We start from the raw sequence: 18197 nt of genomic DNA, 5'->3' as shown, positions 1-18197 counted from the left end.
CGACTCAGCACAGCACTAGGCCTTTGCTACTTTTAAGTGTGGTCCAAGGACCAGCAGCATCCGCATCACCTGGCAGCTTGTTCAAAACACACCTAAAACTAATACAATGTTTTATTTCAATTATATATCAATTTAAGAAAAGATATGTAGGCTCTCGAGCCCCACCCAGGTCTTGGAATAAGATTTCCAAGTGATTTGCATGCACATTAAAATTTGGAAAATACTTTATTAAAATATCAGTGTATCCTAACCCTAACTAGACTCTTTGTAATCACACCAATAACTTTCACAAAGATACCACAGCCCAAACCCTACCTCAAGTCAGTTAAATCAGAACTGTGAGGCTCAGGCCTGAGCGGTATGACTCTTGAATAGCTCCCGAAGTGATCCTACCATACAGCTGGGGCCTGGGGACCCTGGGGCTGGACGGAGCCGTGAGCAGCCTACGAAATCTTCAGAGAGGCTGGGTACCACCCAGACACACCCTCAGAGCTCAGGGTCTCAGCTCCAGCCCTGTCTTCTATGGAACACAGATTCTGCCTGGCCAAGAGCAGCCCTGACGGTGGCCCTGCCACTCTCCTCCCAGGGTGTCCGCCTTCCTCATCCCACTGGAAGGAGTTTCTACAGAGACAGTCCTCATCTGCACCCGGTGTATGGCCCAGGTGTCCCCGAGGGGAGCAGCCTGTCTTCTTCAGCCTCAGGGACCCCAGGCCTGGTGGCTTCCAACCCAGGGACCAGCTAAGGTCCGCTGGGGTCGGAGGGACCTAAAAGTCAAGGCCTTCAGGTCCGGCAGTATTGTCAAGAGTCAAAGAAAGGTGTGGCTTCAAGTGTCAGCCTTTGGGGTCTTCCAGAATTCCTAGTGCCCAAGTGGACAGCTGATGACTGCAGAAGAGTTTCCTTTTTAGCCTGAATAAAAAATTTTTAATTGAAATAAGGTTGTTAACATCTCCAATCGAGAAGTTTCAGGTTTTAAAATTTCACAGGTTCTCTTGAAGAATCTGCAGATCTGGTGATACGTAGCAGGCCTTTAGAGGGACACCGGGCTGAGCTCCCGGACCTCCTCTCGCCTCACCTGTTTCGCTCCCTGCCTTGCCCACCCAGCCCTGGAAGTGCTTGACCTTAAGCCTCCAAATTCTGCTCCAACCTGACCCCTAGGAGAAGCTAGGGTCAGAGCGGATGCAGCACAAGGTGTCTGCCTTCAGGTCCAGACCCTGGACGCTCCTGGGGCCACACTCCAGACTGCCTCCTGGTCACCCAGAGCAGTGGGCTGCTTGCCAAGAACCTGAGGCTTACAGCAAGGCCAGCTTTTGTGAGAAATGAGAACTCGGTTTAATTGGACACGCTGTTCCATCCTCCTCCTGCCCTCTTCCTCAGCAGCCCTTCCCTGAAAGGAGAAACAGTCAGTGGCCAGTTCCGAGCTAAAAGTCATGGAGCAAAGTCTAAGGAGAGAGTCAAGGGCAAGCGGGGGCACAGGGAGGTATAGGAGAGGGCAAAGGAGGCTTCCACTTACAAGTCAAAGCCATGCGGGTGGCTAGGGAAGGAGGGCCGTGTGGTTAACTCTAGCTCCTCTGGGTTCCTTGAGAATCCCTTTTCCTTGCCAAGGGCGACTGACTTGGCAGGCCCGAAAAGGTTCGGTCAAGGTCATATTCAACTTGAGCTGGAGGTGGGGGGACAGAGACTGGGCCAGGGAAGGGGAAAGCCGGGTGAAAGAACCTACAGGCACCCCTCAGAACATCTGTGCCCGGGACTCTGGCCCCCGAGGCTCCTGCCTGCACCTGCCCCTTGAGCACAGAGCCGATAAGCGGACGGGTTGGCCTCCCCTGAGGGCGGGTGATGAGCTCACGAGAACACAGCGATGCTGCCACGCTCTTCCTGAGGTGAGACACGAGGCCTGAGCTGGGGGGCAAGGGCCAGGCAACCCCTCCAGGTCCCTGTCACTGTGCCTCTGGGCCTTCCTGGCCCCTAGTATTCCGGGAGGGATGTGGAGGTCAAAGGCCAAAGGATGGGAGGGTGCCGGGGCCACAGCCCCAGGGCCCTGGCTCATCATCAGGCTTCGGGATGGGGCATCGGCTGGCGGCGGCCTCCTCTTGGAGGCCGAGCTTTGCGAGATGCTGGAGACTGAGCGGGGAGGTGTGCAGAGCCGGCCTGGACGGGTGCGAGGGGTAAAGCGACGGAGTGGGGGCTCTGTCCACCTCTCGCTTCTGCTCAGGAATCCACGGGGCTCAGTGCAGGGTCGGGGCGGGGTTGGGGGTCTCCACGCTCCAGGGGGCGGCTCAGGACACGGACAAGCATGGAGTCTGGTTGCAAAAGCAGGCCAGGGGTGAGGGGAGGGGGCGAGGCCGCCCCGTGCCATCGGCTGGCGTACACACACGAGATGGGCACTCCCTGCTGCCCCCCTGGGGTGCCTGGGTGGGTGGCCGGGGGTCTCCTTGAGCTCGAATGCGGTGACTACAACACTGGGATCCATTTGTTGTCCTCATTGTAGAGAAAGGACTGCTTGCCAGGGAATTCCGGCCTGTACGTGGCTGTGGGGAGAAAGAGAGAGCATTGAGAAAGAAAAGGCCAGTCCTCAAGACCCTAACACTTGGCATCAGAGAGGGCGGGACCCCCTGATCAGGCCCCCCGCATCTGGCATCGTGGGGAGTCAGGGAAGTAGGGACTGGCCCAAGGTCGTTGGGCTCTGAAACTGGCCCGGGTGGGACTCAAACTCTGGTTTCCCACCTTCTTCAACTCACTAACTTCTTTAACAGAAGAAAATTTGCAAAGGAGTTGTATAAAATTTGAGGGGGGCTGGGGAATGAGGATAGCAATAGTCTTAAAGAAGCTGAGGGTCAGCTTAATGGGGTTTTGCTTTGATTTAGTTCAGAAATTAAAAAAAAAAAAAAAAAAACTCTGAAAGCCATGACAACAGCAGCCAGGATCACTCAGGGCTTGGAAACCACAGCCTGGGGTGACTGGAAACTCTTACACTGATGCAGATTTGGTTCATGAGGGAGCCGCTGACGGGAAGCTTCCATGGCTGTCTAGGAAGGTCTGCATACACCGGAAGCCAAGAAGGCTGATATTTGCAAGTGCTTAGGCTGGGGGGGCCCTCAGGGAAGCCCACCTTGGCCTAGGGGAACACAGCAGCAGGAACCAGCCTGCAGCTGCACTCCAGGCACCGGCATGGAGAAGGTGCTCAGAGAAAGCTCCTAGAGGACCGGGCCAAACAGGGGCAGACCAGGATCCTGCTGTGCCCGGGGTCCTCCCGCTCACCACTCTCACGGCACCTTAGTACACTTGCCGAACTAAGCTGAGTTCTGCCTGGACTGGCCAAATGAGCCCAAGGCCGAACCTCTGCCATCTTACTGGCTTGATTATCACTATATTTCCAGGAACAAAGCCATGGGAATGACATTCTCCCTGTCCAGTCTACCTTACATTTTACTCACCTGTGTATGTGGAGGGATGGGGATGCTTTGGGGGGCTGGCACTGGACTTAAGTCATCTTTTCCTCCCTAGGGTGGGAGCCTCAGAGATACTCATTGAAAGACTGACTTTCGCAGGCCTGGCAGTCCCCGAAGTCCTGCCCACCAGCCCGCTTGTCAGTCCCCAATGCCATCAACTCTGCCATCGTGGGGGCCGTAAATGGCTAAAGAGCTCCACTGAGAACTACAAGTAGGTGAGGGGGGGCAGTGTAGACCACCCGCTGGAGCAAGTCCCCCGGCTGTCAGCTCTCAGGCAGATCTTGGTGGGGAGGGTAACAGGGTCCCACCACTCAAGCTCACCTGTAAGAGGGAGCGGAACTAGGTGGCTTGAAAGAGCTGCTCAGGTGGAGCCCTGGTTTATTTCAAGACAGACAAGGCATCGAGGGAAGAGAGTCTGGGTCTCAGCCTTGCCGCTTCTCCTCCTCGGGCTGTGACACTTGCTCTCTGGGCCCTCCCCATCTGGGAAGTGACCTCGTCAGATTAGAACCACAGCTTAAACATTTTTAAGAATGTGAACTTTTTAGACAAAAGCTGTGGCTCTTTCCCCCAGAAAATAATGCCTGCGTGCTCCAAATCTGCAGACAATTTCAAGTCACAGACCCACTACAGCCCACCTTTGTGCCTCTTGAACATTCCTGTTGTCGTTGTTTAGTCACTGAGTTGTGTCCAACTCTCGCGACCCCATGGACTATAGCCCACCAGGTGCTCTGTCCATTGGATTTCCCAGGCAAGAATACTGGACTGGGTTGCCACTTCCTTCTCCAAGGGATCTTCCCAACCTAGGGATCGAACCTGCATCTCCTGCATTGGCAGGCAGATTCTTTACCACTGAGCCACCAGGGAAGCCCCTGAATGTTCACAGTTCTCAGTTACAAATCCTTGGCCTGGATCATCAATAAGAGCCCTTTCACCTTAAAAAAAAAAAAAAAAAACAGAAAACCTTTCATACTCTAAAAGTGTAAGCTGAAAAGTCTTCTCTATCCACTCTAACCCCTGTAAAGTGTTTGGCAAACAGCCTATAAATCAGTGGCATTTGATGGCCCAGGAATGACAAACAATTCCAGATTTAGTTTTTACAATCATTGAAGGCAGTCCTCTGACCTGGGCCGGGCATGCCTGGCTGGGACGGCCCCGCTGTCCACCGTCTGGTGTTGGACACGAAAGACGCACTGGAGATGAAGTGCTTGCGGGGCCCCGTGTAGTCCACGATCTCGTATTGCCCGGGGCCTGGCAGAGGTGGCTTCGGGGGCAGAGGCAAAGGCTGGGCAGAGAAGTTCAGGATGGGGTTTCTCCTTTAGAAAAGACAAATCGGGAAGATGTCACTAAGTCAGTCTATGGGGAAAGTGGCAGGTTTTAGCTGTAGCGCTGAGCCGTCTGCGAGAGGCCTGGATGCTGCGTAGGAGACCGGTTTCTGCTTCCAGCTCCACCGCCAGTGGTCTGGGGACCCTGGACTTCAGTCTCCTCGCCTGCACAAGGGCGATCGCAACAGGACCTATCCCATAGGCTTGTTGTCAGGGTTAAAGGAGATGACGCCCTTAACACATGGTGGTCAGGACAGGGCCCAGCACAGAGCGAGAGCTCGGTACACAGTGCTGCTGAGGATGGCCGATGTCATCGAGCTGATCAGAAAGGCAGACAGCATCAAAGCCATGGGCCAGCTCTGATCACGTGATCGTGCCTGGCTGGAGCTCAGAGTAAGGAACTGAGAAAGCTTCCCTTCGGTTACACAGCTGGCTGAGGGAGGGATTAACTTTTCCTTCTAAATCACACGCCCTAGGCCTTGCTTCAGCCCTTCACTTTAAGGCCAAACTGAAACGTGAAAAAAGTACAGCGTGGACGCACAGTGCACATTCAAGGAACATACTTTTTAAACGAGAGCGAGTTTTCTGGAAACCGCTTTTAAATTGCTCCAACTTCACGCTTCCTTCCCTCATCCATTCCTACAGTAAGAAACAAGAAGTGCCAAAGAGCACGTATATTTTAAGACTAACAGCTTTATTGGTCTTTCAATTTACCATCTAATTTTTAAAGGGACTTTTACCCTAGTGCTAAAAATTCTAAAAACACATTTGATCAGAACAAAAGCAGATTTACTGGAGATATAAACTGCTACGGACAAGCCCTGCTGGGGTTGGTTTCACTTATCCTTCTAAAATAAATGTAAACGTTTCTAAGTGGGATTAAAAATAACTGACATAATTTGCTGGGCACAGCAAAGACATGAAATAAACTAATATTTTAATAGGAAAAAACAAAAAAAGAACTAAGGCCTCACTTGGGCTTAATGGGAAGAACATCAGTAAACCACTTGTGACGCCTACATGGCCAGGAAACGGGACAGGCACCCGGAATTCCAAGGGTTTGCCTTCCCAAGATTAGAGGTTGCCCTAGCATTGATGTTTCACAAACATATTCGATATTTTTCTGGCAAGGCAGGAGGTAGGAGTGGAAAAATACTGGGTTGGAAATCAAGAGACCTCTGGATAACAATCGCCAACAATTGAGATTTCAGTTGTTTTTAGTTCTGTCTCCCCCTCCTTCAGGAAAGGGAGTCTTGTAAAGCCTGTTATTGAGAGAATAAATTAAAGAGAGATGGAACCTGTACCCGAACCCTCACTCTAATTCACTCTGAGACTGAGTCTCCCCATCTGTAAAATGAGGGGGTTGGACATGACAACCTCTAAGCTGTGACCTCCCTTTGGGCCTTGATTCAAAAAGTCCCACTGGGGCAGGGGATGTGGTTCGACCCCTCCCTGGGGAACTAAGATCCCACATGCCACAGGGCAACTCAGCCCAGGCGTTCCGAAGCCCATGTGCCACAATTAGAGAGTCCACAGCTAAAGAGCCAGTAAATAAAAAGAAAATAATAAAAAGAGAAAAGCACTCAGGTAATGAGCACAGGTGGGAAAAAAAACAAAATAAAAAACCCAAAGAGGTCCACTGGGTTGCCCAGGAATCCTGAGATTACAGTGAGGATCCCTCTACTCCCCCAGCCATGCCATAGAAGGGCTGCTCACTCCCACCTCGCATTTGCAACTTCTCCTTAGGTCTTTCACCAAAAGGTAGGAGAGGTTTCTCAGAGCCCTGAATGGCCCCAGGAGATGCACCCCAGCTTGACGTCAACCCATCCAAACAGAAGAGGGACTGGGATCCCCAGCGCTGGAATTCTGGTGCCCTTTGGCCAACATCTTCTGAAGAGAGGTGTTCTCAGACTCGGAGAACTATAGGCGACCTAGAGATGTCTCATCCAACCTCCTTCTTTTGCCAAAGAAGTTGGGGCCCAGAGAGAGGAAGTAAGTCACCTGATATGACAGAGCAGGTGGGGAGTCGTGCGGCTTTGCAACCCAAGTCTTGATGCCCTGCCACGTGCAGAGGGCCTCTTGGCAGTGGGGTGTTTTTGACTTTCGGAGTCACATAGGCCTGAGTTGGAACGCCAGTCAGCCAAGTCCCTGGTCCTCTCTGTTCCCCGCTTATAAGGGGTCGGAAGACTGGAGAGAAGCTATGTCAGGACCCTAGCACAGCGCAGTAAAAGGAGTCATTGTTATTACTACCATCCCCTGCAGTACCACTGCCTGCCGCCGGATCCCACACGGACAACAGAGCCTCCGAAAGTGAGGTTAGGGGACCCCTCGCTAGAGTTACCTTGAGGCAGGGTGGACACTCCCATTGCCGGGGGGTGGAAGGGCTGCTGTGGGCAGCCTACTTGAGGCTCACATCTTGGGATGGAGGAACAGCTGGCTTGGATGCTTGTATTTAGAATAAAGGTGGCCATGGGGAAAGGAGGAAAACTACATTGCCTCCTGGAGCTTGGGGGAGAATGGATACGTGTATATATATGGCTGAGTCCCTTTGCTGTTCACCTGAAGCTATCACAACATTGTTTGTGAATTGGCTATCAGTTCAGTTCAGTTCAGTTCAGTCGCTCAGTCGTGTCCGACTCTTTGCAACCCCATGAATCGCAGCACGCCAGGCCTCCCTGTCCATCACCAGCTCCCAGAGTTCACTCAGACTCACATCCATCGAGTCAGTGATGCCATCCAGCCATCTCATCCTCTGTCGTCCCCTTCTCCTCCTGCCCCCAATCCCTCCCAGCACCCCAGTACAAAATTAAGTTAAAAAAAAAATTAACTGAAAACAACCATAGCAAGAAGCTAAATTAGTCCATGAAGTTTGAAGATGAAGATAAAAGTCTTAACAAAGTTTGAACTTCCCCCAGATCACACCTCCCACAGGGCCAGGTGACATCCCAGCCTTGCTCACTAATGTCAACACCACCCAGGGCTCATTTTGAGGGAAAAGCTTAGCCCAACCACTTCTACCAGGTCTAACCTGAGGCTGGGCTATGCCACTAGCCATTTTTGGGAAGTATATACATCTTTATATATTAGGAGTTGCCTGTATAGCATATACATTTATGAAAAATAAAAATCACAGATGTGCCTAAAAAAAAAAAAATACATTGCCTCCTTTCTTTCCCTCCAGTTTGCATGGAAGAACTGATAATATATAGTGTGATCCACCACTCTCGCCTTATAAATAAAAGCTGGAGTCTAGTTGTTCTGAGCACCTTCAGGAGTTTGATGAGTGTGTGACTGGCATCATGATTCCTCGAAGTTAGAGCTGGAATGGGCCAACCGCCATATGAGGTCACCCCGTGGGTCTGGGTCAACCCGAGCCCAATTCTTTGAGTAGACTGAAGTGTCTACCCTCCTGACCAGCGATGGCCTGCAGGTGGCTGGGCAGGTGGGATCAGTCTCTCACCAGATTCTTGCTGAGAGTGAGTGAGAGCCGTCCTTCTCCCACCCCTCCATCCACTTGTCCAGGAGAGGCTTGACCCCACCAACTCAACTTTTGGATCTCTGGAGAGTGTCAGCCCCATATATGGCTCTGTGCCAACACTGTGGGGAGTCCAGACTGTAGTGGGCTAAGCACAGACCCTGAATGCTCCACTGTTAGTGACAGTCACGACTGCTGATGACTCAAGGCAGGACAGGCTGCACTCAGACAGGCTTGAGTCTGAATCTCCGCCTCCCCATCCACTAGCTATGCATCCTTAGAAAAGTCTCTTAACCTCCCTAAGCTTGAATTTCTTTATCTGTAAAGCAGTAGATAATAATACCTGCCACCCAGGGCTGTTATAAAGATGAATGAGTGCTGTTCAGTTCAGTTCAGTCGCTCAGTCATGTCTGACTCTGAGGCCCCATGGACCACAGCATGCCAGGCCTCCCTGTCCAACACCAACTCTTGCAGCTTGCTCAAATTCATGTCCATCGAGTCGGTGATGCCATCCAACCATCTCATCCTCTGTCATCCCCTTCTCCTCCTGCCTTCAATCTTTCCCAGCATCAGGGTCTTTTCCAATGAGTCAGTTCTTCACATCAGGTGGCCAGAGTATTGGAACTTCTCTATCAGTCCTTCCAATGAATATTTAGGACATTTCCTTTAGGATGGACTGGTTGGATCTCCTTGCTGTCCATGGGACTCTCAAGAGTCTTCTCCAACACCACAGTTCAAAAGCATAAATTCTTCCCTGCTCAGCTTTCCTTATAGTCCAACTCTCATATCCATACATGACTACTGCAAAAACCATATCATTTTTCTAAAACATGAAATGTTAGAATAGATTCCAACTGGGTGAATCCAGAAATCTCCCCTAGAAGAGTTAACATTTGCCCTGGAAAGTCATCAGGGCTTCTTTGGGTAGAAAGTGTGGACACACAGCCATGCTCAGCGTGTGCACACTCAGCCATGTCTGGCTGGCTCTTTGTGACTCCATGGCCTGTAGCCCTCCAGGCTCCTCTGTCCATGGGATTTGCCAGACAAGAACACTGGGGTGGGTTGCCATTTCCTACTCCAGGGGATCTTCCCAAAGGGATCGAACCCGCGTCTCTTGTGTCTCCTCAGAAGGGGGCATTTCCTACAGAGGAAAGAGCAGGTGCAAAAGCCTGGAAGTGGGACAAGCCAGGACTGGGCACAGGGAGGCGGAGGCTGGGGCCCTGGACTGCCTTCAAGCCTCCATCCGCCCGTCAATTCTGGGTTGTTCGCTTGGGCTTCTGACCATCCCCCTTACAGACCCTGATGGGAGTGACAGGAAAACTCCTACCCATGGCCTCTCAAAGCCACCTAACTCCCAGCTGCCTCTCAGAAACACCCGGCACAGTACCATCCAACAATTCCACGCCTTGCCCTGCTGGTCCTTTTTCCGGGAGCACCTCCTTTCCCCGGGAGCTCTGACCTCCTCTTCGCTTCTCATCTCCTCCAGGGAAACTCTCCCAGCCACTTCCCTCTCCATTTCCCACCTTCCTTCCCTGGCTCCCCAGAGGAGCATGGGTTTTGGAGTCAGACCTGGCTTCTCTGTTCCACCGCCTGAGTGAGTCTGCATCCTCTGTGAACTCTGTGTAACCATCCTGACCAGTGGGGGAGCTGGAAAACACCAGGCAACGTGAAAGCTCTGAGCACCGTGTGGCAGGCCCCTCAGTACATGGCAGCCATTCTTCTCTGCAAGAAACACACTGGCTTTCCTGCACTTTTGACTTTCCTAGCTCTCTATCAGAGGGGACGGGGCCTTATGAGATCCCCTGGAGGAGGGCACGCCAACCCACTCCAGCATCCTTGCCTGGAGAATCCCATGGACAGAGGAGCCTGGCGGGTTACAGTCCACAGGGTCACAAAGAGTTGGACACGACTGAAGCGACTTAGCACGCACGCCTGGTGTCTTATCCATCTCTGAGGCCCTGGTCCCTATTCCTGAGAACATTTGCCTGACTGCAGAGAAAAGCAGGGGGGTTGAAGCAAGCAGGGGAGCCCAGGCATCTGAACCCCACCTGACAGTTTTACCGTCATCCGGGCTGGTCCTTCTGTGTCACTGTGGGGCTGGGCAAATCGCTGGGGGCAGACTGGCTCGATCCCAGGGCAGCCACAGTGCACTGTGACCAGGGCTTTTATGAGCCTCATCACCAACTGATAAAAGCCAATCTGGTTCTGCCCGGTGGAAAGAAAACATCTATCAAAGGCTCTGAGTTGGCCACAACTGGATTAAGTTGTGTTTGCAGCTTCCAGTGTGAGCTATTTGCAAATCACCCTGAGAATAATGAATGTCTCCCAGAACGACTCAGCAGGTCACTGGGGGAGGGCATCGGAGACCCTCGGGACACTCCCAGGCACAGAGTCACTCTGCCTCAGGGATTCCCAGGGTCGGGAGGAATAAAGGGGCAATTTTTTCTCTTCATTAAAGGGCAGCCGATTGCCTCTAGGGTGGAATGTGGTATCTGTTTAACAGGGTAGCGGGTGACAGATTACAGCCGCTTGGGAAGAAGCATCCCATATCTAATTGAAAATCCCAGGGGAACTTTAGGTGGGTCCAGCGTAATTACCCAAATTGGAGCAGGGCCAATGGGGCTTGATTCTTCGGCTCTGGCTGTGACAGGACAGCGTGTCTGAGCAAAACCAGTGGCTTAAAAACTCCAGGAAACAGATCAAGGGTTAGAAAGATGTCAGTGGGTGTTTCACCTGCTTGCTGGCGTGAGTTGAAGGCAGCACCTAGGAGGAACTATTTTGATCTCCAAAAAGCCCTCACCCTGACTCACCCTGAGCCCTTGAGTCATCACTGTGACAGATGCTGAAGACCTGAAGAAATGAAGCCCTAGCTGACGCCCCTCCTCCAAAGACCCCCTGGGAGCTGCGACATCCTCTTAGCTTTTGAGTCAGCAACGTGGCCATAGCAAAGAGATGCTTGGTGATGTGTTCTGCAGCTGAGGAGCCCAGAAATGACCACACCAACACCCCTCTAGCCCTGGCATAGCATCTGCCCTGCAGGGCCACTCGAGAAACATCAGGTGAGTGTAGAGGACTCGCTCGCTCACACATTTCAATAAAAATACAAGCCACTCATAGAAAGCTTATAGTGTGCCAGAACTAGTGAATTGCGTGGATGGACAAAGGAGCCTTGTGGGCTCCAGTCTATAGGATCGCCAAGAGTCAGACATGACTGAAGTGACATAGCATGCCTGCACAAGCCCATTACAAAGTGTCAGCTCAGTTCAGTCGCTCAGTTGTGTCCAACTCTTTGCGATCCCATGGACTGTAGCACGCCAGGCCTCCCTGTCCATCACCAACTCCCGGAGTTTACTCAAACTCGTGTCCATTGAGTCGGTGATGCCATCCAACCATCTTATCCTCTGTCGTCCCCTTCTCCTCCTGCCCTCAATCTTTCCCAGGATCAGGACCTTTTCAAATAATAAAGTGTTCTTGCCCCAATTCCCAGAGGGTGAATTTGAATTCCCAGGGAGTTAAGTGAACCCCAACCCTGCCCCCAGCCTCCCAGGGGCTGGTGATCGGGAAGACAGGAGTCTCAGGGGCCGAGCCCCTGCCTATGCTTATGCCCACGATGCCACAGCCTCTTCAGCCCATTCCCAGCTCAGGAGGCCAGCAGGGGTCGGTGACATGGGCTCAGCCACTCCCGCGAGAATGACCATCTCCCCTGTCCTTTCTGCATCCTGAAGAAAGCAGAGCCCAAAATACCATTTTTGCAAACTGGAACCCCACCCGAGAACAGGGAACCATGCACGTGGCAGCAAGAGAAATAAGGACAGGCCCCCCACGTCCTGTTGCATGCACGTGACGCCCGGGCTTCCGAAACAGAGACATGGTGACGATGCTCAGATTCTCCACCGCTGCCCCACGCAGCCCCGGGGATCTGCGTATGAGGAGGCTAGGTGGAGCAAAGTCTCAGAATGTTGATGGGGAGGAAACAGCGCAGACCTTCTCTGGGGCCTGGCAACCCCAGGACAGGACAGGTGCTCCTTCCTCTCCCTTCTCCTCAGGGTCGCAGGAAAGGAAACAGAATTTGAACGTGAGAGACTGGAGTTTCTATGCTCCTAAAATGTGAGAGACTGGCATTTGGATGCTCCTGAAATACTACCATATCCAGCTGTATCTTTTCTTTTATATTACATCCCTTTCTCCATCATCCGCCATCAACAGATGGATGCTATTTTGAAATAACCAACAACACGCTTTAGTTTTATCTCTTTGCTTTAAAAAATAAAATGATTTCTCGATTTCACCCTTTCCATGTCAACTCAAAAGGATATCCCGGACCTTCCTCTGTGGGTCCAGGCTGGCTCCATGTTCACTGTCCCCAAATGCTCTCCTGAGGGACAGACACAGTGAGCAAAGCTGGGGTCATGGAGTGTCAGAAATGGAAAGATTTCCCCTCTTTTCACACATGGAAAAACAAAGGCCCAGGGAGGCACCGAGGGCAGCCCCTGACCCCAGAGCCTGCCGTAGAAACTGGGGTGCCATCCAGTCACCAGGGTGAACCCAAGTTTAAGAGACACTGGGTCTGACGTGTCCCTTTACTGCAGGACTTGTCAGAGCCTTGAACAACTTAGCAGACCTTCTCAGAGCCCTTAACAAGTTCGTGTGCACTGTGATGCCGCCAGGGGCAGGAGGATGGTGTGCAGCGACTCCTAGGTTTAGTGAGCAAGCATCATCCATTCAGGAGGCATCACGGAGAGCCAGTGGGCTCCAGAGCCACCCCGGACATGCCAGCAACACTGCACTGACCCTGCTGGAAAGACAGACCTTGAGGATGTGTGTGGCCACACAAACTCGGGGCCCACACCACCCCGCATTTGGGCGTACATTCCTCTGCCCTGCTCTGGAGTTGTTCCTGGAGAGCCTGGCTGAGGAATGGAGGGTGTTCTGTTCCCCTGAGCTCCCCCACAGCCTCCAGCTCAGCACCAGAAACAGCTAGGGCCTGCGGACCGACAGAGGCAAATGCCATAAAATGAGACTGTTTCAAACCACTCGTCCAAAGTCGAACGAAGGTCAAATGACACAGCTCTGAGGAAGACGTTAATCGTCCAAAGTCGAACGAAGGTCAAATGACACAGCTCTGAGGAAGACAGTTAAGCGTGCAGCACTCTCCCCTCTCCTCTCGTCGGTTCCCTGAAGAAGCTTCCAGAGTTGGGATGGGGGCTTGAGCTGCCACGCCACAAAACAACCACCGCCTCTACCCTCACAAATCCCCTCTGGGATATAGCAGAATAGCTGCTGTAATAAGAAGAGTGAACTATTTTCAAGCCCTTTCTTATCTAATCCACACAGCTTCTTGTGCTTAGTCACTCAGTTGTGTCCAACTCTTTGCAACCCCATGGACTGCAGCTCGCCAAGCTCCTCTGTCCATGGGGATTCTCCAAGCGAGAATATTGGAGTGAGTTGCCATGCCCTCCTGCAGGGGATCTTCCGAACTCAGGGACCGAACCCACGTCTCCCGAATTGCAGGCAGATTCCTTACTGACTGAGCTACCAGGGAAACCCAAGAATACTGGAGTGGGTAGCCTATCCCACTCTTTGCGACCCCATGGACTGCAGCCTGCCAGGCTCCTCTGTCCATGGGGATTCTCCAAGCGAAATATTGGAGAGGGTTGCCATGCCCATCCCACTGGGGATCTTCCCAACCCAAGGATCAAACTGGGGTCTCATGCATTGCAGGCAGATTCTTTACCAGCTGAGCTACCAGGGAAGCCCTGGTTCTTATCTGCACTTAATTACATGGAGACATGGAGGCTCAGGGAGGAGGAGTTTCTGCTAGAGACGGAGCTGTGATTCCCACTCAGGTCTGCTAACCCTGAAACCTGCCCTCTTGCCCACTCCATTGAGGGGCAGCATTGCACAAGCCAACCCGGAGGCAGGGAGCCCCTGACATTTGGAAACAGCCTGTTCCTGGAGACTTTCCTTTCCCGGTCCCAAGTCTTGCAGCCTGTGAAGAGTGTCAACATACAGAACCCCATATCCTTAGGGCATCAGGGACTTAGCTGGTGGGCTCCATCTGAGGTCTGAGTCCCAGATCCAGGCCCTGGGTTGGACACAGCAGGCTCACATCTTGCTCCTCTCCCTGACCCCTGACCCCTTGTCCTGGGCTGATGGTCTGATCAGACCCAGTGTTGCCAGTGTTCCTGGGCTGCCCACCCTCTCTGACCCCCTGTGGCATGGGCCCCACCAGCTGCCTGACCTCTCTGGAGGTTCCCAGGTGGCTACCCTTAGTCCCAGCCCCGCTGGTCAGCCCTCCCTACAATCACTGCTGCCTGGAGAGAATTATGCAGGGGTTCGGACTCAGAAATGACAGGATGACTGACCTTGATGGTCTTAGTTCTAGAAGTTCTAGACCCGTTTTGAGGAATATTAAGCCCTGTGAATTTCTGAGTCTCTGAGGGGAAAGTAACATTAAATGTATGGGAGATTAAAAACAGTAACAGAAATCCCTGTCAGCACTTTCAAAATTTGTTTTGAGTCACCATTTTTACCTACTATGTCAATACTTGTTTTTCAATCTGAAAGCAACATTCAGATAAATTATCCCCACTTTACAGTGGAGGGCATGGAGGCTCAGAGGGGTTAGCGCAGGGCTGATGGGCACACAGCACAGAAACTGCAGAGCCAAGGTTCAAATGCAGCAGGTCTAACCAACTCTAGAGTCTAGGCTTTTAACCTATCAGTACAAAACTATGAGAGCATCTTTACTCCCATATATCCTGCCACCCTAGTGGAGATTTTCTAAAAAATAGGATAATATCAGCACCAGGGGAGTACAGCACTGTGGGGAATGTTGGACGATCCAAACAGTCCTGAGCCTGAGCCCCAGAGGCACCTCCTTTTAGCTGTGTGGACTTAGGCAAGCCTCTCAGCCTCTCTGAAGCCTGACTTCCTTCTCTTTGAAGCTGAAACAATCATTCCTACAATAGAGTTGTCATGATCTTTGAAGATGTTAAGTTCCTGGCACACAATAGTTGCTCAATAAATACGATGCACTCAGCAAGTAGTTCCTGAGCGCCTGCTGTGTCAACAAGGGCTCCATGAGAGCTGCCCAGCCCGTGTCTGCCAAACTGTGACGCCCTCCCTTTCCCCCCATGTTAGGGTCCTTCCCCAGAAACACCTTTCAAAAGAAAGATCAGAATGATCAGGACTCACGGGATCAGAGTCTTTTTTTGAACTTTAGGATGACCATTTGGGTTGTAATAACCGGGTCCTGGGCCTGTTGACGTCAGCTTTAATCCACGGTCGGTTTTTGATTTAAAACAAGACATCAATATCTTTGGCGACTGCTTCACAAGGGATTCGTTGACATCATAATGCCCTGAGAGGAAAGAAATTTTAAGACAGAATAAAGAACCCTTCTCAAATAAATAAAAAGCGGTGCCTTACGCCTAAGAATGCATTTAATGACTCTAAGGCAGTATCGCTCCAGGATGGCCAAGTAATAGGGTCCGCCTGGAATAACTGAAAATAACATTCACCATTTAGAGAACATGTGTCCATGCAGCACAGACTTAACTCATTTAATCCTCACGGCAGCCCTGCAAGGTGGGTGTTAGCACATCCATTCTGAACATGAGGAAACAGACTCACAGACATTCAGTACCTTGTGAAAGGACATTCATCTAACAAGAGGCTAAGCCTAGCGTCTTCCTGTATAAACTAAGGACAATAATTCTTCCAACAACCGGGAGGCTATGGTAGTAAAAGAACCTTTTAGGTTCCTGGAATGTGGTAGTTGTTCAGTAACTATTATGCAGTTTGTTGTTGTTATTTAGTTGCTAAGTCACACCTGACTCTTTTGGGACCCCATGAAGTATAGCCTGCCAGGCTCTTCTGTCCACGGAATTTTCCAGGCAAGAATACTCAAGTGGGTTGGCACTTCCTTCTCCAGGGGTTCTTCCCAACCGAGGGATTTAACTTGTGTCTCCAGCACTGCAGGCAGATTCTTTACTATTGAGCCACCTAGGAAGTCCAGTAATTCTTAATTATGTAATTCACAAATATTTGTTGAGCACCTTCTGTGTGGACCCAGAACCATCTGCCTTCGATGTCCACTCATTCCTATAATACCCTGTCTCAAGAAACTGTGTCAGAAGAAAAGTACATTGTGCACATGCTATAAGGAAGAAGAGAATGATCCGGGCCGAGGTGAAGAGGGGGCAGTCTCGCCCCTAAGGAGCTGGTGGATGAGTTACTTAGTTGTGTCCGACGCTGCGGCCCCACGGGTTACAGCCTACCAGGTCCCCTGTCCGGTGGATTCTCCAGGCCAATACTGGAGTGGGTTGCCATGCCCTTTTCCAGGGGATCTTCCCCTCCCAGGGATCGAACCTGTGTCTCCTGCGTCCCCTGCAGTGGCAGATTCTTTACCACTGATCCACCAGGAAGCCCAAAGAGCTGGCAGCCCTGTAAGTGGGTGCAGGCATTTCGGGCTGCCAAGCAGCACTACTAGGCAAAGGCCTTCAAGATGCTGCACACTTTAAATATACATGTATTTTGATACATAAAAAATATATGAAAGAAAGTGAAGTCGCTCAGTCCTGTCTGACTCTTTGCGACCCCATGGACTGTAGCCAACCAGGCTCCTCCGTCCATGGGATTTTCCAGGCAAGAGTACTGGAGTGGGTTGCCATTTCCTTCTCCAGGAGATCTCCTGACCCAGGGACTGAACCTGGGTCTCCTGCATTGTAGGCAGACGCTTTACTGTCTGAGCCACCAGGGGAGTCATAAAATATATATATATATATATATACTTATTTGTGTCAGGTCTCAGTGGCATCACATGGGATCTCAAGCTGTGCCACACGGACTTTCCAGTTGTGGTTCAGTAGCTGCGGGCTCAGGCGTACTTGCCTCGCGGCACATGGGATCTTAGTTCCCCCATCAGGGATCGAACTTGTATCCCCTGCATTACAAGCCAGATTCTTAACCTCTGGACCACCAGGGAAGCCCTCCAAGATGCTGCACACTTTGACCCTGGTTTCCCATTACTTGGAAATTGAGAAAATTATTCAACATGATGGAAAAGCTCTAAGCCTAAAGGTAGACAGCACAGCAGTAGCTACAGTGTGAGAAATGGTGACGAGCCTAAAGGTTCAAGTACAAGGCCACAGTTATGGGGGAAAAGCCCACTCTGGTGGAAATACCAGCCCTGCGAGGGGTAAATGCAATGACCGTGAGACCCATGGCAGTGTTCTTGAAAATCAAAGTGAGAGAAAACAAGTAAAATAAAGCCTAACAGTCTATACTGTACTATATCAATGTACAACTGGATACACATAAATTAAAAATAGGTGGGAACCCAGAAAAGTGGGGGAAACTACATTAATGGTGGCATTGTGCATGCAAAAAATATTTGAAACCCTTCTAAACATCCTAAGGCTAATTTTGTTTTAAATGAAATCAACTTTTCCACTGCAAGATCACTGAAAACAGCAATATGGGATCTATTAGCAAGATTTTACTTAAATGGGAATAGTGGTGGCAAAAGTGAAGGAAAGAAGAGTCTTTGTGGAAGCAGGTGGATAGATTAGCTCTGTGCTGAAGGGCAATTTGGTCACAAATATCAAAAACCTTAAATATTTTACATACCTTTCGACTTAGCAGTTTCACGTTAGGCAATTTATCTAAGGAAATAATCTCAATTGTACACAGGTGTGAGCTACAAGGATGTTTGCTCCCACTCTATTTATATGAGTAATCAGTTTAAAACAACCTAAATCTCCAACAAGGGAGCATTTTTTCCCTTAAGTTATGGTACCACTGGATACTGGAATACTACATGACCATTTGGGCTTACCGGCTGGCACTAGTGGGAAAGAACTCGCCTGCCAACGCAGTAGACCAAGAGACATGAGTTCCATCCCTGGGTTGGGAAGATCCCTTGCAGGACGGCATGGAAATCCACTCCAG

The 18197-nt window shown here is 51.0% G+C and overlaps 1 protein-coding gene across 6 annotated transcripts in view; it reads right to left on the bottom strand.

Annotated features, from left to right (window-relative positions):
- Positions 1-206: 206 nt before the first annotated feature.
- The window catches only part of STPG1 (sperm tail PG-rich repeat containing 1), a 63787-nt gene continuing 45796 nt past the window's right edge, over positions 207-18197 (bottom strand). For all 6 annotated transcript variants that reach the window (XM_070776498.1, XM_070776509.1, XM_070776500.1 and 3 more), the window contains 3 exons: positions 15441-15606; positions 4569-4759; positions 207-2525 (listed from right to left, as the gene is read on the bottom strand). In XM_070776498.1, coding sequence (XP_070632599.1) covers positions 2449-2525; positions 4569-4759; positions 15441-15606 — 434 coding nt within the window. In that variant the 3' untranslated portion in view covers positions 207-2448. The remainder of the gene's footprint in view (positions 2526-4568; positions 4760-15440; positions 15607-18197) is intronic.

The sequence above is a fragment of the Bos indicus genome, chromosome 2 (genome assembly GCF_029378745.1).
Source record: "Bos indicus isolate NIAB-ARS_2022 breed Sahiwal x Tharparkar chromosome 2, NIAB-ARS_B.indTharparkar_mat_pri_1.0, whole genome shotgun sequence".
In the NCBI taxonomy this organism is placed as follows: Eukaryota; Metazoa; Chordata; class Mammalia; order Artiodactyla; family Bovidae; genus Bos; species Bos indicus.
The sequence above is the reverse complement of the archived record's forward strand: the minus strand, read 5'-3'. Positions and strand labels throughout refer to the sequence as shown.